The sequence below is a fragment of the Lycium ferocissimum genome, unplaced genomic scaffold (genome assembly GCF_029784015.1).
Source record: "Lycium ferocissimum isolate CSIRO_LF1 unplaced genomic scaffold, AGI_CSIRO_Lferr_CH_V1 ctg9441, whole genome shotgun sequence".
NCBI lineage: Eukaryota > Viridiplantae > Streptophyta > Magnoliopsida > Solanales > Solanaceae > Lycium > Lycium ferocissimum.
The window spans coordinates 1,453-26,090 of NW_026727724.1; the positions used below are offsets into that span (position 1 = coordinate 1,453).

At 36.2% G+C, this 24,638-nt stretch overlaps 1 protein-coding gene across 1 annotated transcript; it reads left to right on the forward strand.

Moving 5' to 3' along the window:
* Positions 1-2,553: 2,553 nt before the first annotated feature.
* LOC132046104 (serine carboxypeptidase-like 13) lies at positions 2,554-24,638 on the forward strand. Its single transcript, XM_059436644.1, has 14 exons — positions 2,554-2,838; positions 5,172-5,317; positions 5,751-5,827; positions 5,928-6,050; positions 19,381-19,483; positions 19,725-19,762; positions 19,859-19,960; positions 20,079-20,162; positions 20,318-20,500; positions 23,402-23,473; positions 23,545-23,672; positions 23,856-23,969; positions 24,057-24,102; positions 24,249-24,638. The coding sequence occupies exons 1-14, from the start codon at positions 2,684-2,686 to the stop codon at positions 24,330-24,332; spliced, it is 1,455 nt and encodes a 484-aa protein (XP_059292627.1). The 5' UTR covers positions 2,554-2,683; the 3' UTR covers positions 24,333-24,638.

Sequence of the window (24,638 nt, forward strand, 5' to 3'; positions counted from 1 at the left end):
TCAGTTTTTTAGGCTAAAGCTTCCATTTTTATTGGGACCCTACATCTCAATCCTCAATTCCCACCATTAATAATCAAATTCTCATCCTAGAAAGTGATAACCTATACTCCTAGATGATTAAACAACAATAAAATCAATACCCATTCATTGTTCAAGGGTTTTCATAAATTCTAGGATTCTAGCCTTTCAATTCACCATTAATGAACCTTAGATGATGTAGTGACTTTATATGGTTATGGAATCAATGAAGTTTAAGGTTGAGACTTACCTTGATGAACAGTGGTGCCCTAGCCTTAGAAAAATCGCCTTAGTGTTCTTGGAAATTGTTTTTGGTGTTATGTGGGGAATAGGTTCGAAATATGGAATATAAACACTGTTTCTGCCTCCCGTCAACCGCTGCAGCGATCGACGTTCGCTACGGTGGTCCCGCTATAGCTGGAATGGTCCCGCTATGGCGGACCTCATTAATTCTCGAACCCCCGGGGAGGCGACCGCCAGCCACAGCAGACTCGCTACAGTGGTAATACCACTGCTGCAACGGTCCATATTGACCAGTGAGCTCTGATTTTTCACCCAAAATCCCAACACCAATCCGAGGCACTACAGGCAAACGAACCATGCACATATACATAAAAACACGCTACGTACTCACTTGTGGCCTCGGAATTCCCAACGGAGGTCTAATTTACCAAGTCACCCCCCAACGAAAATGAAGGCAAGTTTCAGACAATGCACAGTTTCAGACAATGCACAACAACCAACACAAGTTTCAGTTTTTGGACTTCTAACTCTTTGAGTTCTCATTAAGCTCATTTCTATTCTCAGGAAGGTACCAGCAAGACTAAAATGGTCAAAGCCTCCCCCACAACGACCTAGCGGGTCATTACAGAACGACAACTATAACTTATTTGTGAGAGTACAAGGGAAAATCTAACCCTTTTCCGTTAAAAATAAATGTCCATCTTTATCTCGTTTTCAGCTTAAAAATCAAACAATAATTTCTCATTTTATACTTGTTTTACCCTTATTATTAAGTACTATAATTAGTTCCAATTCATTTCCTACGTATACTAATTAAGGATGATATAGAGTAAATTATTATTTTATTTTCTCAAAAGGTGTGCCAAATCAAACATGGACAAGAAAATATAGACGGATGGACTAAAAAATAATTGATACTCTTGATTAATTGAAAAAGACTAGCGTGAGATGTAGGGTAATGAACATAAAAAAGATGTATAGCATTTCAACATTATATGGAGGAGAAAATACATCGGAACCCCCCTAAAGTTGGCACTTTTTATCAAAAAGACACCTAAACTTTCATGGGAGGTCCCCACTCCCCTTGAACAACTTCAGAGTAGTATATAGACCCACTTTTTCGGTCAATCCCAGATATAAGAAAATGTGTGCAAATCACGCACAAATTATCACTTGCTACGTGTCAAATTAATTTTTAAATAATTTTTATTTTTATTTTTTCTATTTGACTCCTTTTCTTTCTTTTTTCTATTTCTTTCCTCCCTTTCTTCTTCGTCTCAAATCCGTAAAAGCTCATCAGATGAAGCCACCATCATCACTACCACTACAACAACCACCAATTCCACTGTATCATCACCAAACAGTTTCCAAACCACCACCAATCAGTATTTGAAAATCAAACCCACCAAATAATCAAAATCTGAAAACTAACATCACCACCAAACAAAAATCTAATTAATCACCATCTTCTCTATCTCCTTACCCCCAAATTGACAATCCTTTCCTCAATTCGTAACCTCACCACTCCCAATCTCCATAGGGGAAAGGAACCCACTGAACCAACCAAACAAACAAAAAAATGAATATTGCTTTTTCAAAAACAACTCGAGCAATAATTGATTCAAACAGAGCGAAACAATAAAACCTAAAAATTGCCCTTTATCATTCTGGCCGGAGATAATTGCAGAGGCATGAATTTTGAGTGTTTCTCCCTCATTACTGTCGAACTCTACTACAATACCAAAATCAAAAGAAAAAAAAAGCTTGAAAATAATAAAGAGCTTAGAAAAACAGAGGAGAAAGAAGATAAGGGTGAAAGAAAAGCAAGATGATAATGGAAATAATGAAAGAGAACAGGGTCGGAGTTGGATGAAGAAGATGAGGGGAAAAAATTGAAAAAGAAATTAAAATAAATAAAGTAAAGAAAAGCATTGCTATTTAAAAGAAGGGTTTATAAAAATGGTTTGGGGTGAGTTGTCAAATTGGGAAGCCACGTGGCATTTCAAGATTGGTTTTGGCTATTTTTTTGTTCCTTCATGTGCTTTTTCTGCGTGCAATCACAATTGGTGCGAAAATGAGTCAAAAGGGTATATTTATTTTAGTTCAAACAGGTCCACGGGGTTATGGAACTCCCGCAAAGTTTAAGTGTCTTTTTTTAAAAAAGTATCAACTTGATGGGGTTCGATGTATTTTGTCTTATATGGAGATAGGTAAAACATTAGCTTTTTGTCGGGATTTCCTTTGTCGTTATTGATTATTCTATCCAACTTGGCAGACTATATTCCTCTAATAAAATTTGTTTGTTTATTCAGTGAATAGTGAATGTTGTCCCCCTATAGAAACAGTTCCAATTCTTTCTCTTTAGAACCCTTCAATTTTCCAGTTCAAGCAAATCATTAACCCAATCTTAGCCCAAAGCCTAATGAATGCTTCAGTTCCCTACAATAATATGTTTTTTCATCTTGTTCTGCTTTTACTACTTGTAGTTCCACTGCAAGCTGCAACGGCGACAACTGGCTCAAAGGTGGAGTTTCTTCCTGGATTTGAAGGTCCCCTTCCTTTTCATCTTGAGACCGGGTTTGTTTTCTTCAATTTCCCCATGCCTTTGTTTTTTCTTTCTTTCATTTTTTTTTTTTGGTTAGTAATATAATGTTTTAAGATCTTCTGTTTAATTTGCTGCTTGAAGAGACCGATAATTTAATTTGCTCAACTTTCGTTGGTCTTAAAAAAAGGGATTCATATATAGCTAATTAAACGGCCAATTTTTGGAGAAACCTGGCATATAATGCACCAGAAATTAAGCATCTAACCAAGGGGTCAACAAGAGAAATATAAATTCAAGTAAATACATAAAACAAACATAATGAGTAATACAACTGGTTCCTAAGTCTTGCAAAGCAGCAAGTTGCTTCGTTTGTGGTAATCTAATCATTTCTTTCTGAAGAGGGAATCCGGCTCAATAGGGGGGAAGGCGGAATTTGAAGAATGGTGCAATTTGATAGCAATGTTAGTAAAGGTGGAATCAGAATTTTTAGTTTATAATTTTCAATCATAATTATTATTATTTTTAGGGAAAAAAGGGGCAAAAACACCCCTCAACTGGCCATTTTGAGTGAATTTACTCCCGTTACAAAAATGATGTATATTTACATTTAACATTACACAAATGGTGCATATTTGCCCTTTTGAACAGACAAAGCCCATTTATCCAATTTAAAAAAAATTTCATGATTTTTTAACTATAACTAATGCCACGTGTAAACAGAAATTTTACTCACCCAGACCCGACCTGAAAAACACTCAATACCCTTGTTCTATCATCACCCCATGACTTATTGCCGATTGCAAACGCCGCCAGTTAGCACATCGTTCGTTGCCCTCGGCCGCAATTGAAGGAAAGAATAGTTTCTTTTCTACTGGTACAGTGAAGGTGCAGGAATGCAATGGCATTAAAATCTGTATATCAATTCTTCAGTCATTAGGGCCGAACTCGACAAGGCCGGAATCAACACTAGCGTCATTCCTATTATTTGGAAGTTCATTTCCCCTCTTATTTGTTCTTCAGATGATGTGCAAAAGTTTAACTTTTTTTTTTCTTTTTTTTTTCATGATTTTTGTGTGTATACGGATGAATAGATATGTAAGACAGAACCCAGATTGCGATTGGGAAGATATTCCATCTTTGCCCTCGTCGGCTTACACTTTGCTTCGTGCCAAGTTCAAAACTTCAACATCCGTTGTCGACTCAGTCTTGGAGTGAAACGAGGGGGTCACCACGAAGCTCATTCATCGGGGTGATGACCAAATAAAAGAGGGATTGGATTTAATTCTTTTGGGTCAGATCTAAGTCGGGTTTGGGTGGGTTAAATCTTTTCTTTACACGTGATCGGGTTTGGGTGGGTTAAATCTTTTCTTTACACGTTGCATTAGTTATAATTAAAAAAATCAAGGAAAGAATTCTTAAATCGGTTAAATGGGTTCTGTCCGAAAAAGGGCAAATATGCACTTTGTGCAACGATAAGGGTAAATATATATTATTTTTATAACGAGAGGTAAATTCGGTCTAAATGGCAAAATTAAGGGGTATATTTACCTCATTTTCCTTTTATTTTATTTTATTAAATTTTTGGTAAATATATAAAACTGAGTCTAAGCTACTATATTCCACCAAACCCGTAACAACAATGCTGACTCCGGCCAGTGAATAGGGGAACATTAACAAGATGGGATATGACAGGGAAGGCAACATGTACTTTTATGTTTAACTTCTATACATTATAGTGTAAAGGAGTTATCAGGTCATTTAAAAAATAGTTAAAAGTAATTCTCATAATAAGCTTGCTTAGTATTCTCAAATATATGTTTGAATTTGTACCATATCTAATCAAGCATATAGTTAGTCGATAAATTCTTTCAAATTCCGCCTATACATAACATGAGATGAAGAGAGTAATTAACTTGTTAGGATATACTTTCTCCGTCCCATTTAAGTGTCTTAGTTTGATTTGACGTAAAGTTTATGAAATAAATAAAGACTTTTGAATCTTGTGATCTAAAATTAAAGATGTGTTTAGTCGTTTAAACCTAGTGGTTTTAAACTTGCCATGTAAAATGTTGATTGAAAAACTGAGAAGGAGATACTTTTTTTTGGTATAGACCAAAAAGAAAAGCAACACACTTTAATTCAGACGGATGGAGTATAGTCTTGCCGAGTGGCCCTCCTAGATGAGATGTGCGTTAAATGAGAGAGTGGAAATGAGGAGTAATGTTCATGTAGTCAAATGTAATTTCGCAATCCTTTACCCTGTTAGTAAATATAAGTAAATTTCACTTATGAAACGGTGTGTTAGACTGGAATTAAATTTGCTGACTACACTGAGCATTTATGTTATTAAATAATTATATATCAGGTATACTGGAGTTGGTAAATCTGACGAAGTCCAGCTGTTCTATTATTTTATTAAATCGGAATCAGATCCTGAAAATGATCCTCTTATACTATGGCTTACGGGAGGACCTGGTTGTTCATCGTTTAGTGCGCTTGCCTATGAAATAGGTACTCCACTTAATTAGCAACCACTATTTTACTTGGAATTTCTCTTTTTTCCCAAATGTCTTAATGGAATTTATGGGGGGGAATAAAACAATTTTTTTGTTGTTAATTTTCTCATATGTATTTCTAATTATAAGAAGTTGTCATTTATAATATTTATTATGGAGTATGTAATTTTTAAGCTTTTAAAATTTTTATTTTAAAAATATTTTAAAAACAATATTTGAGTTGAGACTAATATAAAAAAGTTTATCTTTATTATTATACTCGGAATTCCTGTATTCTTTTTGAATGGAAAGGAGTAGCACATATTCGAAAAAGCGATTTTCTCTTCCGTTTCCTTTCAGCTTTCTTAAGGGATAATTACAGACAGTGGGCAAGCCACAAGTCTAATATTGTCTTTGTAAAAGCTTATTAAATACTCTTAAGCATGCAGGGCCATTGTATTTTACACAAAAAGAGTATAACGGGAGCTTACCAGTACTTGGCGCAACTCCAAACTCATGGACCAAGGTAACTTAACTCTGGAGAATATGTATTCATAATTCTTTTATTTCATTTTAAGCTAGTTAAAAGTAAATAATATTTGGATGGAAAATCTTCAAATTGTTAGGGTGCAAGCATAATCTTTTTAGAACAACCGGTCCATACTGGATTTTCTTATGCAACAACAGCAGAAGCAATGATGGTTACTGATTTGCAAGCAGTCAACAGCACGTACGAATTTCTACTCAAGGTATGTACATACTTGAAATCATAGTTTTTACTCTGATCTTTGTTTAACCACAAAACGGTATAGTTGAATTTGTATACATGGTTTTAAGGACACGTGGATTGAGATGACCAAATTGAATGAAATAGAAATACAACACAACACTATGATTAAAGATCAAGATAACGAGAATAGGATAATTTAATAAACAAATGAATATAGCCTGAATTGCGCCGTTTATGGCTGGGAAGGTCACCGGAATAAGCTCCTAAATCGGAATATGCTATGTAGCAATGAAGCTTATGAACATAGAAGAACTTTTTGAATTGCAAATACTTGTGAATGAATCAGAATTCGATGCCTTTCAACAAGAAGGTCCTATTTACAGCTAAGCTTCGAGGAACGGGTCCTAAAAATCATGCCCTCATAAAATCTATTAATTGCCCATTATTGCGACTGAGTAACGGATGACGATATTCTCAGAGTTTTTTGTAACAGCTAAACTCCAGACCCCATCTTGTCCGGCCAGTAGCCCGTGCCCCGTTCCATATTTTCGAAGCCAAACGATCCTGTGCTATGACTCCGGTTCTTGATAATCAAAGACCTGGGACCTCCGTAAATGACGCCATTTCTCACTACCGTGCATAAGAACTGGACCGAATATTACTTTTGCTTACTCACGTCTGACCTGTCCCTTTTGCCACGTATCACCACTTGACTCGTTGACCTGTCAAATTTGAATTTCACCCCATATAGTTAGTCCCCACACTTTTCAGTTACTCGTTGAGATGTGAGTGAGAAGTGGAAAAGATTTTCATTCTTTGCAGGCAATCACTTGAAAAGTTCCTAACACTGCTTGAGAGTGTTGAGGACTATGCCCAACCTGGTTCCTTTTACATTGGAAGTACCATTAGTAAATAAGGTCTAGACTCCAAGCGTAGCGCGGAAGCTAAAATGGCTTCCTTTTCGGCATGAGGCAATATCCCAGACTAAAATTAGCCACTAAGTCGGCCAAAACTTGTAATTTATATACAATGTCATACTCACTTATCCCAACCGCCCACTTAGCCAACCACCCTGAGAGTTCGGGTTTGTGTAAAACATTTCGCAAGAAAAAAAGTTGTTACCCCACAAATGGGATGGCAATGGAAATATGGCCTAAGCTTTCGAGTTGCTGTCACGAGAGCCAATGCTAATTTTTCCAGATGTGGGTACCGAGTTTTGGCACCCGCCAAAGTTCTATTATTAATAGAATAAACTAGAAATTGCGTATCGTTCTCTTCCCCGACCAAGACATCACTTACCATGACTTCGGACAGGGTTAAATATAGCAAAAGTTGTTTGTCGTCCTTCGGCTTCGCCAGTAGCGGTGCGCTGGTCAAATAATTATTTAGATCCCGTAATGCCTGCTGACATTCCAGTGTCCACTTGAAGCCGTTCTTCTTTTTTAGCAAAGAGAAGAACCTGTGGCATTTTTTGGATCACCCGGAGATGAACTTGCTAAAGATCGCCAAGTGTCCAGTCAATCTCTGTAGCGCCTTCACATATTCGAGTATATCGGGGATGTACTGAATAACTTTAGTTTTGTCCTGGTTCACCTCAATTCCTCTGGTTGAAACGAGGAAACCTAGAGATTTTCCAGATCCAACTCCACTTGAGCTTCATATTGTATTTTTCAAAATGGCAAATGTTTCCTATAGATGGCTTAAATGGTCCTTTGCATCCAAAGACTTGAACAACATATCGTCAATATAGATTTCATAGATTTTCCGGTTGTTTTTCAAACATCTCGTTTACGAGCCTCCGGTGAGTGGCTCCGACGGTTTTAAGTCCGAGAGGCATCACATTATAGCAACAAATGCCAATATTCTATGATGAGTGAATTCTTCTTCTCTTGGTCATCCGGGTGCATCCTTATTTAGTTGTACCTAGAATACGCATCCAGAAAACTCAGCATTTCATGGCTGGCCGTACGTCAATCATTTGATCAATGTGCGGCGATGAGAATGAGTCCTTCGGGCAAACCTTATTCAAATCTTTACAATTAATGTACATTCTGAATTTATTTAGCTTCTTAGGTACCATAACTACATTTGCTCACCAATCCGAGTAAGTTCTCGGATGGATCCTATGTTAAGTAATCTCGTTGCCTCCTCTTTAACAAACCTGTTATGGAGCTCAGCCATCGGATGCTTCTTCTGCTTTATTGGAGGGAAGCTAGGATCCAAACTCAGCTTGTGAGTTATAATCTCAAGCGATATTGTCACGACCCAACCGGAGGGCCATGACGGGCACCCGGTGCTAACCCGCCCGGGCACCTCTTATCGTACTCTCACATTCACATCTAGGTGAGCCACATGGCTTACTCATAATTTACATACATCAATAGTGCTAATCTCGTTGGGCAACAATACATTTATATCATCATTAATAACAATGCCCATATCCATATACACAAGCCGATGAGGCTATCAAAATGATATACAAAATATGAGCCGACAAGGCTGCAAGACATCTAACCATACACAATTGTCTACGAGCCTCTAAGAGTAGTAACATCATATAGGCGGGGACAGACTCCGCCCATTCCCATATATATGTACACAAAAGAATAGTACCCAAAATTTGTTCCTGGATGAAATGGAGCTCCTTCATGCGATCCTCAATAAGGAATCTATGGATCAAGCCATTCTCCTTGTCCACTGCCGGCACACGCACGTCATTCACAAACAAAAGGACGTCGCATTTAATAATATACCGAGTATGTATAGCATAATCAACATCACACAGGAGCATAAGAAATAACGTAGGGGAAGTAGCATAAGATATAGCATAAGACGGGGAATCGGGAGGTAATAGAGCCATTTGTACCTCTATTGGCCATCATCATATTTACTTACTTGTCTTTCATAGGGACCTTCCATTTCCAATGCTTACTCATGCATATATACATACATATACATAGAGCCCGTTTGGATTGGCTTATAGCTTAAAGTCGCTTTACTGACTTATAAAGAAAAAAAAAATAAGTTGGGGTAGTCCAACTTATTTTTTTGGCTTATAAGTTCGTTTTCACTTTATAAGCCGCTTTTAGATAAACTAAGTTAAATGGGTCCAATTATTTTTTTGAGCTTATTTTAAGCACAAATGACTTTAAAGTCGCCACCAAACACTCAAAAAAGCTGAAAACAGCTTATAAGCCAACTTATAAGCCAATCCAAACGGGCTCATATTCATATTCGTATTTATACTCATACTCGTATCCATATCATACCTGACCATGAAGGTTCGGTGTTTCGCATACCTGGCCATGACAAGGCTCGGTGATTATACATACCTGGCCCTACCAAGGCTCAGTGTTATCCGTACCCAACTGCAGTGGTGTGCGCGCGCGCGATAGTATCATACCGCCATATAAGCTCGGTGTTATATAATAGTTATACATATTTAGACACGTATACATAAAAGTCCATAAGTATCATCAACGTCATTGCCATCATCGGTTTCGTTACATCCATCCTTAGAGGATCAACTATCATATAAAGGAAAGCAATAGAATCGTGAAAATATCGAGGATCATGAGCTTTGGTAATTTTAGAGATAGAATCATTTGGAGGACATTATGGAACTCATGAAAGGACATATAGCCAAGGAACCATGCCTTAATGAAAGAAGGGTTAGCCTTACATACCTCTTTGTCCTCTTAACTAATTAACGTTCACCGTCGAATCTTGAACAATCTACATTAGAAGGATTCATACCATGGTTAAGCCTTAATGACACTCTTAAATTCAAATTAGAATAATTCATAATCTAATGAAAATTTGGCAGCATTTCACCTACTTCGTCAACTCTCACCATATTACAAAACAACTCCCAAACATCCATAATACACTCACAATATCGTCATCAAGTAATCACATTCCATTAAGCCTTCAAAATTCATCCTTGTGTTCAACTTATACCTACAACTTCACACCCATTTTAGTACATTTTCATACAATGCTTTCTTATCACTATTACTACCTTTCATAACAAGATTATATCCATATCATACTAAGAATCATGACTCAAGTTAGCTTACTACTCACAAACATCATAAAAGCTACATTTAGACTTCATTTTCCACTTCCTTCTTCTATCCAAGTTTTGCTACGACCAAGCATTCACAATAACATGGAAACTAACCTTTTTATTCCATAGGAACAAGCTTTGGAGCAGCTATCAACTTGTGCAAAAAAGCCCTAGCTACAATGCCCAAGTATTTCTTGAAATCTACCAACCCTAGGAAGCCTTCTAACACATGAACACTTGATTCTTGCTATTTGATCTTTGTAATCTCTTGGGTTTGAGTGAAATATGGTGGGAAGAGGGTTTTGGAGCCTTGGAGAGCTTGGAAGAAAAGTGGGAAATGAAAATAAAGAGAGGGTCGTCCATGTTTATAAAAAGAAAATTCTGACCCGACCCGATTATACGGCCAATTATACGGGCCGTATAATTTATTGGTCCGTATAATCGGACCGTATAATATCACCAGGTTTCACCCTTCTCTGGAAGCAATCTACGGACCATTATACGGGCCGTATAATATATACGGTCCGTACAAATGGCCGTACAACTGGGAATTTCCGAATTCCATTCTCGTCGACTCGTTTGACTTCCAATCCTCGTGGAACCTTCTTGGCACTTATATAACACTTCATCAACCATACAATAGGCCCTATGGCAGCCCCTCAAGATATTTCTGAATAAATATTAGCTCAATTATAGGGGAAACCTTCCGAACACGACTTACATTTCACTTCCTTCAACAAACTAAACTTCACATATTCGTATCACTCGAAATCTTATAGTATGCACCTTAAGCTATCTAATACTTCCCTTAATCTCATAGGGATTTCATAATCACCCTAAGCTCACACTAGCCTATCTACAAGGCAACACATCCAGAATTTCTGAGGTGTAACATTCTTCTTCCCTTAGGAACATTCGTCTTCGAATGTTAGGTTCTTGGGGATTCTATAAAAATTTTGTCAGAGTTTTCCCTATAATATGGCACTACCATTCTCGTTACAAAGAAGAACAAAAATACATCGCCTCGCGTTGTGGCTACAACAACAACATCAATAACATGGCACACACACGACCAGGAAAACACCAAGGAAAACACTACATACCTGAGGATAATGGTGTCTCTGCCTGAGTCTCCTCTGAAGGTTAAAATAAATGCAGGTACCTGAACTTCATGTCTTCTTCGGCTTCTCAAGTCATTTCCTCTCTATTATGATTCTTCCATAAAACTTTAACTGAAGTTACCTCTTTGGTTCTGAGCTTCCGTACTTGCCTATCTAAAATGGCCATGGGGACTTCTTCATACAATAATCATTTAGTAACTTGGACATCATCTATTGGTACAATTCTAGAAGGATCTCCAATGCACTTACGAAGCATCGATACATGGAAAACTGGGTGAACTGACTCCAAATCAGGAGGTAGATCTAATTCGTAAGACACTTTGCTTACCTTGCATATAATCTCATAAGGTCCAATGTACCGAGGGCTAAGCTTGTCCTTCTTGCCAAATCTCATGACGCCCTTCATTGTGACACCTTTAAAAATACCCAATCTTTCACTTGGAACTCTAAGTCCCTTCGACGATTATACGTACAGGATTTTATGACTGCGAGTCGTTAATAATCGATCCGTATAAGCTTGACTTTCTCATAGCTTGCCGGACCAAGTACGACCTATCGATTTTGGTCTCTCCTACTTCGAACCACCCAATTAGGGATCTACATTTTCGCCCATATAAATCCTCATACGGGGCCATCTGGATGCTAGAATGATAGCTATCGTTATAAGCAAATTCAATAAGTGGTAAGTGATCATCCCAATTACCTAAATCCAATATGCGTACGCCCGTAGCATATCCTCAAGGGTCTGAATGGTCGTTCGGCTTGTCGTCGGTCCGTGGGTGAAATGCCGTGCTAAGACTCACCTGAGTCCCCAAGCCTTCTTGGAAAGATTTCCAAAAATTAGATGTAAACTGAGTCTCTCTATCGGAGATAATAGCTACTGGAACGCCGTGAAGCCGCACTATCTCTTTAACATAAAGCTTTGCATAATCTTTTGCTACATATATAGTTCTGACAGGTAAGAAATGAGCTGACTTCGTGAGTCTTGAACAATCTACATTAGAAGGATTTATACCATGGTTAAGCCTTAATGACACTCTTAAATTCAAATTAGAATAATTCATAATCTAATGAAAATTGGGCAGCATTTCACCTATTTCGTCAACTCTCACTATATTACAAAACAACTCCCAAACATCCATAATACACTCACAATATCGTCATCAAGTAATCACATTCCATTAAGCCTTCAAAATTCATCCTTGTGTTCAACTTATACCTACAACTTCACACCCATTTTAGCACATTTTCATACAATGCTTCCTTATCACTATTACTACCTTTCATAACAAGATTATATCCATATCCTACTAAGAATCATGACTCAAGTTAGCTTACTACTCACAAACATCATAAAAGCTACATATAGATTTCATTTTCCACTTCCTTCTTCTACCCAAGTTTTGCTACAACCAAGCATTCTCAATAACATGAAATAAGCATGGAAACTAACCTTTTTATCCCATAGGAACAAGCTTTGGAGAAGCTATCAACTTGTGCAAAAAAACCCTTGCTACAATGCCCAAGTATTTCTTGAAATCTACTAACCCTAGGAAGCCTCTAACACATGAACACTTGATTCTTGCTATTTGATCTTTGTAATCTCTTGGGTTTGAGTGAAATATGTTGGGAAGAGGGTTTTGGAGCCTTGGAGAGCTTGGAAGAAAAGTGGGAAATGAAAACAAAGTGAGGGTCGTCCATGTTTATAAAAAGAAAATTCTGACCCGACCCGATTATACGGCCAATTATACGGGCCGTATAATTTATACGGTCCATATAATCGGACCGTATATATCACCAGGTTTCACCTTTCTCTGGAAGCAATATACGGACCATTATACGGGCCGTATAATTTATACGGTCCGTACAAATGGCCGTACTACTGGGAATTTCCGAATTCCATTCTCGTCGACTCGTTTGACTTCCAATCCCCGTGGAACCTTCTTGGCACTTATATAACACTTCATTAACCATACAATAGGCCCTATGACTGCCCCTCAAGATAGTTCTGAATAAATATTAGCTCAATTATAGGGGAAACCTTCCGAACACGACTTACATTTCACTTCCTTCAATAAACTAAACTTCACATATTCGTATGACTCAAAATCTTGATAGTATGCACCTTAAGCTATCTAATACTTCCCTTAATCTCATAAGGATTTCATAATCACCCTAAGCTCACACTAGCCTATCCACAAGGCAAAACATCCGGAATTTCCGAGGTGTAACAGATATACCTGTCATATCTAAGTACGACCAAGCAAAACAATCGGCGTCAGCTATAAGGAATTCGATTAATTTAAGCATAAGTTTGGGACTTAATCCCATAGCCAAGTATACCTTTCTCAACGGGAAATCGACGACCAGGATGACCTGCTTGAGATCTTTGGCTGTTGATTTAGTAGCATCAGTGTCCTCCGGAACGTGGAAAGATATAGGCACTTGATTCCTGTCGGGTAACCCCTCCTCGGTTTCCTCTTCCTCTGGGTGTTCTACCTCTGAATCGGGATCGAGAGGAGATTTTGGTCCCTGCAATTTCTACTTATCGTTTTAATTTTTCTGGTTGCCTGCCATAGCTATGGCAAACATTTCACGCACTGCAGGCTGATCACCTCGAATTTGCTTTATACCATTGGGAGTTGGAAACTTTACCAGCTGATGAAAAGTTGAGGGCATTGCCTTCATGCCGTGAATCCAAGACCTTCTGATGATGATATTGTATGCCATATCTCCATCCATCAATTCGAACAAGGTTTGCTTCATAATGCCCCCGCCACATGTCAGCAATGAGATCTCCCCTCGGGTCATTTCACCAGACATATTGAATCCAACTAATAGTTTTGTGTCCGGGACCATCTTGTCAAATAGTCCTCAACACTCTCAAGCTGTTGATCCAAGCAAAAAGATCTAATGCATCTCCTTCCAAAGACATTGAAGCCACATAAACCTTGCAATCATCAGGTGTTTCATAATATTGAAAATACTTCTCTGCTTTCAGAATCCAACCTCGAGGATCTCCTCCCTCATACTTCGGAAACTCCATCTTTGTGTGTGAACGGCGATAAGTTTCTGGTGTCACACCCCGATCTCACTAGGGTGTGATGGGCCACTCGACTCCGTGAGCTTCTAGCGAACCGGCCCGGCTACTTAATACGTACTTAAATTTTTTTTTGAATCTAAGTCGTTATACATAATAAACCATGCGAGACATACTTTTACGCATTTCTTGAATTAAATAAAATATGTAATCGTACAAAACTCGTACGTACTATAGTATCGGCCTGCAAAGAACCGACTACTCGCAAAGTCTCTAACTGCAACCGGCGTAAATCGTAGCGCAGTATGCCGACTCTTGCCGACACCCGAACAAATGGAGGTTGCAAGCCTGTTTGAACATCGTCTATCACGGCTTCACATCAGTACGGGTGTACACACGCGGCATAGACGCGACCCCAGAAGAAGAGGGGTCGACGAACAATGTCTGCGAGTATGTAAGGCATAAATGATAACATAATTAAATAGACGGGACATGGATAGCATATAATAAGAAAACGTAGGAAATAAGAGGAAAGAATCGACTATAGCTTGCCTCTCGAGGCGGAATTATGCGTGCTCACTTTGCCTTTACGTACGTACTTAGTTTGTTGTCTCGCATAAGGCGTCATGCTGTCGAATCGTTAGTCCGTCGTGGACAACGTGACATTAGCCGATATGGGATTTGCGCTAATGCGGGATTAGGCACTTGATGCGGGATTAGCCTGACCAATGCGGATTGCCCTAAACTTGATGTGGGGTTTTGCGCAAATGGTTGGGTTTGCTTGCTTGTTGAGTTTCCCCAATTGGGTTTGCCGCCCATTGGGTTGGCCCCGCGCGTCGGCTCTCGTGACGCCTCATCTTGAACGAACAATTTATCATAAAGGCGAGACTATCATCGGAAAATTAACATTAAAAGAAAACATAGACATTATAACGAAAAAACACGGAATAGGATCATAAGGCATTGTTTCATATACTTCTTCCCGTATCTAGCATTATCTTTGTCATCATAGAACCATAGTCGTCGTTTTCTCCTTAAGACCTTTATTATTGTAAAGCTTGGTTTTGAAGAAAAATAAACATTTTAGAAAACTTGTAAACTTTTAGTAAGGAAAAAATTATTCCTTGGGGTCGATGGTTTGGTTAAAGCATTTATTGTTTTATGGTCGGAATGATAACGAGAACTTTCCTTTCACCGACTATAGTACGGAAATAAGCCTAGTGGGACAATAGGAGGAATTCGGGAATAGTGGGCCCACCTCGGATCAAATGAGGTGGCGTACACGTTACGTATAATACGTTTTTGACAATACTTATGGAAGGTTTATGGTAATCGGGTCTAATCATGCAAGTTCTAAGTGTTTGGACCTTTCTTTCAACCATTCATGAACATTTACTTCAATCTTACTTGAATGAATAGTAACTAATTTCAACCTCGGATTTCTAGGATTAGAATAGTCCCGAGACACGTTTTCAAGCCTAATACATCTAAGACATGCCAAAAAGAAGGAAAGTAAGACCTTACATACCTCTTTCCTCCTTCTGCTACTCAAATCCAAGTTGCAAATCACTAAAATCTACAATTTGGTCATGTTTGCTAAACCTTAATTAGAGGCATTTAAAGTAAATTCTCGATGTAGCACTCGTCTACCAAAATTTCGGCAAGATTTCCCAGAAATGCGCCGTCCTAGATTCTAACTGGCCCCGATTCAACAACAACAACAACAACAACCGAGAATGGAACTGGACCGCAATATAACAATGCCAACAATCTTGCTAACAACATCCCGTTCATATTCAATTCGATTATATACTACTTCCAAGTTAACATCGATATTCACATATTCATTAACCCGACCACACATCCTTTATTCTTTCATCATAGCCGTAATGACAATCACGTTACATCAATTTACACTAACTTTTACCAAAACACCTATTTCTACCACAATCTCTTTACATGCCTTCATGCATTTTTACTCATTTATATACATTCCAACAACAACAACATGTTTTTTTTCTCTTTTAGATTCAATCACCATAACCCAACTCTCGATCCTCCAAACCATTTAATTCTTATTTTACATTATAGAATCTTCCATAACAACAATTACCACCTCTAAGTAAAATCAATTTATCACACCTTTCCATTAACTACACCATTCGGCCAACACACGCGTATGCCTATCTTTCATGAATTCTCCATCCATTTCTATACATTGCAACCGCAACCAAACACACACGACATAAAACCAAGTCAATCTTCCATGCAACACAACACATACATACACGGCTCGATCACACGTACACCGTACGCACACGGCCTACTATACAACATTCATATTTTCATGATTTTCACCCATTTCCACACTATAATACTCACAAACCATACGCATAACACGTGAAATAAGATTGGATACATACCTTTTTCCTTGACTTCTTCACTTAACTAGAATTGGTAAATCGTCCAAATAAATGCTTGGCTTGCTCCGACAATCACTCCATGTTGTTAAGGACATACATTTGGTAGTAAGGTGAAAGAAAATAATTTTTTGGACCATGTTAGATAGCCTCGAGTTGACAACCATGGCGAACCTCTCCCTCTCCCTCTTTTTTTTTTTTTTTGTTCTTTCTTCTTGTCTCTCCAATTGGAGTGATGAATAATTCATCCACTCATATATATATAAGACTTATGAGCATGTGAGGGCCACATGCCTCCTCCTCATTCCTTTTTTCTAGACTTTTTCTTTTTTCTCAATTTTCTCAAATTAAAAGATGACCAATGTCTTGCCTTACAAGCCTTATCCATATATATATATAATCATGGCCCTTTTATTCATTTAATTACACAATTTGACCCTTCGCATTGGGCCTTGGCCCGGCCACCTTTGGCCATTTTCCAGCCCAACAATTTTTTTTCTTTCTAGCCCACTTGCTTAGGTTGGTATTTTACAATTCATGAAATAAATTTGAAATTTCAATTTTGCCCTTAACCTTTCTCATTATTTCCATACTACCAACGTCCGTAAATAATGCTCGCAAACCTACTAATGCATTAGAATAAATCTTGAAACATAGCCTCGTCCTTACTTCTCACCATTATCTCGGACTATCCAAATGTGCAAAAATGCGAGGTGTAACATCTGGATGCCTCCAAGTGCTATCAACCTCAGCCTCTTCCGGTAAAATTTTAGATTTTCCTTGCTGATTCTGACTATTTTGCGCTTTTAATACAACAACATCATAAGCCAAAGCGTCTATGGCTTCCAATTTCGCTGCTATAGTGGTCAATTGTTGACCGATCTGATCATTAGTCGACATAATGGGTTCGCTGGTGGAAGTGTTGGTCCGTGTATTACCATGGCAGATCTTACTGCTCTGATACCAATAATAGGAACAGAGACTCAGTAATGGATAGATAAATAGAAGTTATACTGATATTTTAATAATATAGAGACACAAACATCTCATATCTCTTAGAACAATCTGTCTGCATACAATAGATGATTACAATACAATCCTACATTACTAAGATGCATTATTTAGATAATAGGATGACCCATAACTACTTAACTACATTTATGATAGGAACATATAACTTCTAGTAACTGAAAGAAAGCTGCTGCAGATAACTTTCGAATCCTTATAAGAAACTGCTCAATCCTCCAGGATTTCTATATTTCTTTGCTTCATCCTCCTTTAATAAGTACGAAATATACGTGGCTTATCATTGACCCATATTGTATAGCAGAATTTTTAAGTTAGGTCACTTCTCCTATTTCTCTTCTTCAACTCACCCATCTATTGATTGTCAGTTGAAAAACTCGATTTGTCGTAATGTTTGGAGCTCAAATTATGGTTGGAGTACTGGTTTTGTATGATTAGAGTGGTCAAAATAAAATTAGAAAGGTAACTCACCATTGTTGGACAAGCTTGAAGAAGTACGTTTAAATTTCAAATCTGATTTTTGTGGGATATTTAGAGTGAGTCTTGCTTAGACTTGGTGGTAATAGTCTTAAGTAGGTTGTCCACAAAATCTGAAGTCATTTGGTAGAGATTTGAACTAGATTGAACAAGAATTGCAACTAAAAATTGTAGAAGAAGTTCGTCTCTGTAGCTAGTGACGAGTTATACACTTTTATATATTGTTATACACTTTTATACAAGGTAGATACATTTTTATTATACACTTTTATATAAGGTAGATACATTGTTTATACACGTATATACATATTGTATAATAATGCATAAGGTATATAAACATTGTTACAAAAGAAAAAGTTAGTTGCATGTAAAGTAAAAAGAAATTGATGTGAGTGCAGATATTGTGTTGGGCGATGTATTTTTGAAAATTTCCCAATAATAACACATAATTAATATGAAAGAGAAGAAACACTCACCTTGATGAAATTAATCCACCTACATCAGGATCTTCTTTGAAACACGTTTAACCCATCGCTAATCAAACATAGAATCCCTAGTTTTGTCTTGTTTTCAAATGTTTTGTTAAGAAAATGAACCTTGAACTAATTCAAATTCAAATTCAAAAGTTAGCTCGTGAAGAAAGATTTTTCAAGAAAGATATAAGGAGCAACAACACAGGCCTTTTATATGCTCAAGGTTTTATATTTCGATAAGACAAATCTAGAATTTGAACTTTATGAGTTCGAGTTCAAAATTTTACCATAACCCGTTTCATTTACTGGATTTAAAATCTATTATTTATACTTATTTAATGAATCTTTTAACACATATATAAGCCTGTTACAAAGTTACTTGGTTCTTCATAACCTAGTAATTGTACAATATATCCCCTGCATCTAAAGTGTGAATATTGGGGCGTAATATTAAGCAAACCATGAATAGGGACATGCATAGATTTGAGGATCATATAAAGAAAATAGACCTTGTATCTTACTTAAATCTAATTTGACATCATTTAAGATATATAAGGAGACAACAATCTATTTCCATAACATCCTTTACATACTCTAAAACATGTATTGCCACTAAAAACCTCGAGTTCAGAGGTACATTTTCAGAATTAAAGGAAAATGAGACAAGTAGTTATTTTTAACCTGCCTAAAACTACTTTCTCATTTATCTTCTGTCTTTTTCAGTGGCTAACTAATCATCCAGAATTTATTTCAAAATCTTTATACGTGGCTGGAGATTCATATGGAGGCATTATTGTTCCGCGTGTTATTCAAAAGATATCAGATGGTAAGAATATACAGCAGGAAAATACTTAAAAGTATATATGAATGCTCATTGTCCAATTGTTTTATGTGTAATGTAATATGCTCTTTATTGTTTACTATTACATTATATTAACTGCATGTTTTCCTGGTCTTAATATCATTTGCCCACTTGGTTGAAGAGGGAAACCACAATTTTTGCTTGTGAAATTGACTACAAATATTTATTTTCATACTTTAAAGCCAAGTGATATGAATCAATGTAGGGATTGAAGCAGGCAACAAGCCCTTGATCAACATTAAGGTCCGTATTTTTGTTTTCTTACTTTTTTTTTTTTTGGTTTAGTTGTATTAGTACTGGTAAATTGTTAATTTCTGATAACTGTATAAATAACTTTAGGGCTATATGCTTGGCAATCCTATAACGTCAAAAAGTACCGAGGATAATTATCAAATTCCCTTCTGTCATGGTATGGGACTCATATCTGATCAACTTTATGAGGTTAGTTCTATTGTTTCCCAACAAATCCTATTCTAAGTATTAACCTCTTGCATTGATTTATCTTGAAAGTTTAAACAAATCGATTTTTGAGGATGACAAGATCCAATTGTCAACGCAGTCACTAAAGAAGAACTGCAAGGGAGAATACAATGAAAATTCCAGCAATGTCCTATGTTCCCAGGATTTAGAAAGATACCATGAGGTTACGTATTTTTTTTTTCTTTTTTTTTTTTTATTTCGTACACAATGTTGCCTATTTTATTTTCAATATCAGCTAATTCTATATATAATTATCTATTTTTTTGCTATCATATTGTAAATTTCAAGCTAATTATTCTTGAATTGCAATTTTTGTAGTTGGTCGATATTGTGAACGATCAACACATTCTGATGCCATCCTGCGGAAAAGATACAGAATCTCCAAGGCCATCTCAATTATTTGGTCGTGTTAGAAGCAAATCAGGATCATTTGGTGTACGACGATCTCTTGATGAGAAAGTCGCGTCCCAGGATTATGGCTCGAAATGTTATGGAAGTCTTGTAAGTCATCCCTGTAGCCCCTCATATATGATACTATTTGTTTTGCTCAAACATATATGATATGAAAACAAAAGAAGGAAAAAGCAAAAGTGACATTGGAAATAAATGGAAAGCAAATAATTTCAATTACTTTACAATGAGCTAGTTTGACCTACTCGATGAAGTAGCTTCTAAGTACTAAGCGTTGGAGTGAAATCTTTTTAATAAACAATTTCATGTTTAGATAGAAGTGCTTAAGCTAAAAGGTGCAGTTGGTAAAAATTACTTTTTCTATATATTAAAATGATTGAATAGTCCTTAAAACTATTAACACTATAATGAGCTTGTTATCGCAATATTTTAAGTTTAAATAAGTTGTGTCTCAATTCACTTTCAGTTACGAATTGATTATATTAAAAAATACAATTTTTTTATTTAAATAATATATAATGTATTTAATACTCTGACTAATCCATTAATAGATACATAAAAAAAAATAAAAAAAGGCTAAATTTGACGGAGAAAAAAATTAATAAACAATTAAATTTGGAATAAACAAGTACATAATAAAAGTAACAAAGAAAGAGTTTGTGCCACTCACAAATAAGTTATATTTGTTCTTCGTTATACTTTTCCAACATATTTCCATTGTCATCAAACTTTAGAGACATATTTGCCCTTGTACTCTAAAATAAGCCCATATCTATTTACCCGTACTTCGTTAAATCTTCAGGTCCCAACTTAATTTTCATACGTGGCGCTTATGTGACATTTTTTTTTTTTCAAATTAAATCTGATCATCATTTCAATTATTTTGATTAAACCCGACACACCAACCAAAAGAAATTCAGTAACAAGTTTGTTGATTCCAACATGGCTCACTGATATTAGATTAGTAAGTATTTCAAGGGGAAAACTAAATGCCATGTCCATTCGGCCATCTAACTAACCATTTTTAACCCAATGATTACTTTCTTATGGCATAAGATCACTCGGTCATTTAGTTTACTAAAATTGGCCCAACTAACACACTAGTCAGCTTTTTCTTAAATCTTGTACCCACTCCATTTTTCTCTCTCCACGTGACATTATCTTCATTTCTCAATTTACTTTTTCAGTCAACCCTTTCTCTTTGTTCTTCTAGGCAAGTGTCTCTATCACTGCTTCTCTCTATCTTTCTTTTTCAATCTTTCCATGTTTCTCTCTTTCTTTCTTTCTTTTTTCTTTTCATTTTTCTTCTCCTTGTTATGCTTACAAATCCAATTAGATGTCGTTTTTATTCAAATAAAAAATAATTGGTTGGCTAGAGGGATATTTTGTAAATCCATCTTAGAGAGAAGGAGGAGCTTCAAATCTAAAATCCAAAAGGTTCAATAGCAAACCAATGGACTTCTTGCATCTTCTTCTTCTTATTCCTTTTTTTTTTTTGGGTGTGTGTGGTGATTATGGTGTTAAAATAGAGGTGTACTGGTGATTGGATGGTATTTTATAATATACATGTATATAGTAAGTGCATCTACACTGTTATACATTATTATACAACATATATCCATGTTTATACACCATTTATACAATATGGATGCATTACCTATTCATTGTATAACAATGTAAAAGTATTATATAATAGTGTGTATGAATCTATATACATCTCTTATACATTGTTGTATAATGTTTATACACTGAATAATCATGCTGGTGTGTCTACGCTGTTCTGCATAATTATACAACACATATACATGGTTATAGACTATTTATATTGTATAGATACATTACTTATACATTGTTGGGCTACATTGAATGAAATTAATTTTTGGGCTACGATTGGTGAAAACTGTTATGTTGGGCAGTACGTTTGTGAAAGAAGCCCTATTTCAAACATCCAGTCACATAATTATTACGGGGTTTATCATTTCTGCACTCCCTCGTGCTTCTACTTTCTTTATCACACTCTCCTCCCCGCTTCAATATTACGCTTACTTCTTCCATTTTTTTTGTAACAATTTTTTTAATATCATTTTATTGAAATACAAAAGTTATAATCGGACTACTTTGCCCTTACTAATGTATTCTTTGTTTAATTCATTTGTAAACATCTTTTTTCCAGATTTAGTGCGTGGCTCCAAGCGTGTGTAATGAATCCTCCATCTTGACTAATAATTCCTCTCCGTTATCCAAAAAAATAAATGAAATCAAATCTATGTACCTTCTGAAATTCCAGAAAATTAAAGTCGTTCTTTCAATCAAGGATGATTAAAAAATAAAACTAAATTCTCATCTATGCCCAGTGAGCTTAAACATCCAAAAATTATTATTAAAAACATCAGATTGTTTGGGTTCTGCTCTTATCTTTTGCCTATTATTACCTTTGAACCAATTAGTAAGAAGAATAATATGGAGTTGTGCTTCAAAAATGTGGGAGTGGCTCTCTTAGGCTTTTGCATACGTCAAAACTCATATAATAAAATTTCGAAGCAGAAGAGGAAATGTCTTTTTGTGAACATTTTTAGTATGTTAATTTATTAATGTTTTATACAAAGTAGCTAAGCTTTATATATATATAGCGGGGATGGATCCACGCACTAAATCTTGAAAAAAGACGTTTAAAAGAAGTATACATTAGTAAGGGCAAAATAGTCCGATTATAACCTTTTTACAATAATAAAAAGATATTAAAAGAATTGTTATAAACAAATCAAAATAAGGGAGGTTGAATATCGTAAACCACAAGGGAGGTGAGTGTGATAAGGTCAAGGGAGATCTTTGAAATTATCCCTTATTACAAAGAAATTAAAATAAGAGAAGCATGCATGATATCTTAGTCCAACCTCTTTTCACCCTTTTTGGGATGAATGGAGAATTAATTGATCAATCGCGGTAGTTAGATACTTACATTTGCAGAAAATGAACTTTCCATAATTGCAGGAATCAAGACACAAGCTTTCAAATCATTGGGCAAATGACCCTGCGGTCCAGGAAGCTCTTCATATTCGGAAGGTATTTTATTACTGCTCAAAAATAGGGACGTATTTGTATTGCATCAACTAAAGTGTTGTTTTGCCTTAAAGGGAACAGTAAGAAGATGGGCAAGATGTAAGCAAGATGGTATAAAGCGATTCTACACATTTACTTCCATGGATAGTTTTTCTTATCATCTAAATTCTAGCAACAAAGGCTACCGATCACTTATATTCAGGTGACATCTTCTTCCTCGTTTTTCATCTATTTCCTATGGTATAATTTTCGCAAAATTAAATATATGCAGTTGAAAATTTACCAATAAAATTAGTGTATGTATATTGAAGGCTTACGGACATACACATTACTGCAATTTTCAATATACATATTTAGTGTTAGATAATAAAATCTGTTGAAGCAGTGGTGATCATGACATGGGTGTTCCCTTCCAATCTACGGAAGCGTGGATTAGAGCGCTAAACTATTCCATTGTTGATGATTGGCGTCCATGGCTTGTTGATGGTCAAGTAGCGGGGTATTATATCTTTTATTGAATTATTACACGAGTCTTTAGTTTGTTCACCATAATTACTGAACTAACATTCTTTATTGTTGTTTGTAGTTACACGAGATCATACTCGAATAAAATGACCTATGCCACAGTAAAGGTAAGAACATTGATGTCAATACTATACATAGTTTGTTTCATTCAAATAGCTTTTCTAGACGTGAATATTTTTTTTTTTCCACCTAAATATCGAGCTATATATATTTATGTTTTCTCCTTTATTACATTTTGGATTCTTTTATACAGGGAGCAGGGCATGTGGCTGCAGAGTACAAACGAGAAGAATGCTATCTTATGTTTAAAAGATGGATATCTAATGATCCTTTATAAGAAGTTTAATCAGTGATTACTTCTAACATTTCTATGCAAAGACTATGCTCTTTAGGAATTTAAAACTATTATATTCTTCCTTACCAGCTGAGCTACGTCTCTTGGTGCTCTATTGTCGCTGTTGAGTGAAGATACTCTTAACATCTTCTTCCTTTCTTTGGTTGCGCCAAAACTTCTCTTGAATTTTCGTACAAATTTATGATTGCATTAAGAAACAAGCACCACATATATGTAATGTATGTTTCCATTCTGTCTATGTACATTCAATTTATATGTGTGTGTATATATTTCCTATCTTTTTCTCAA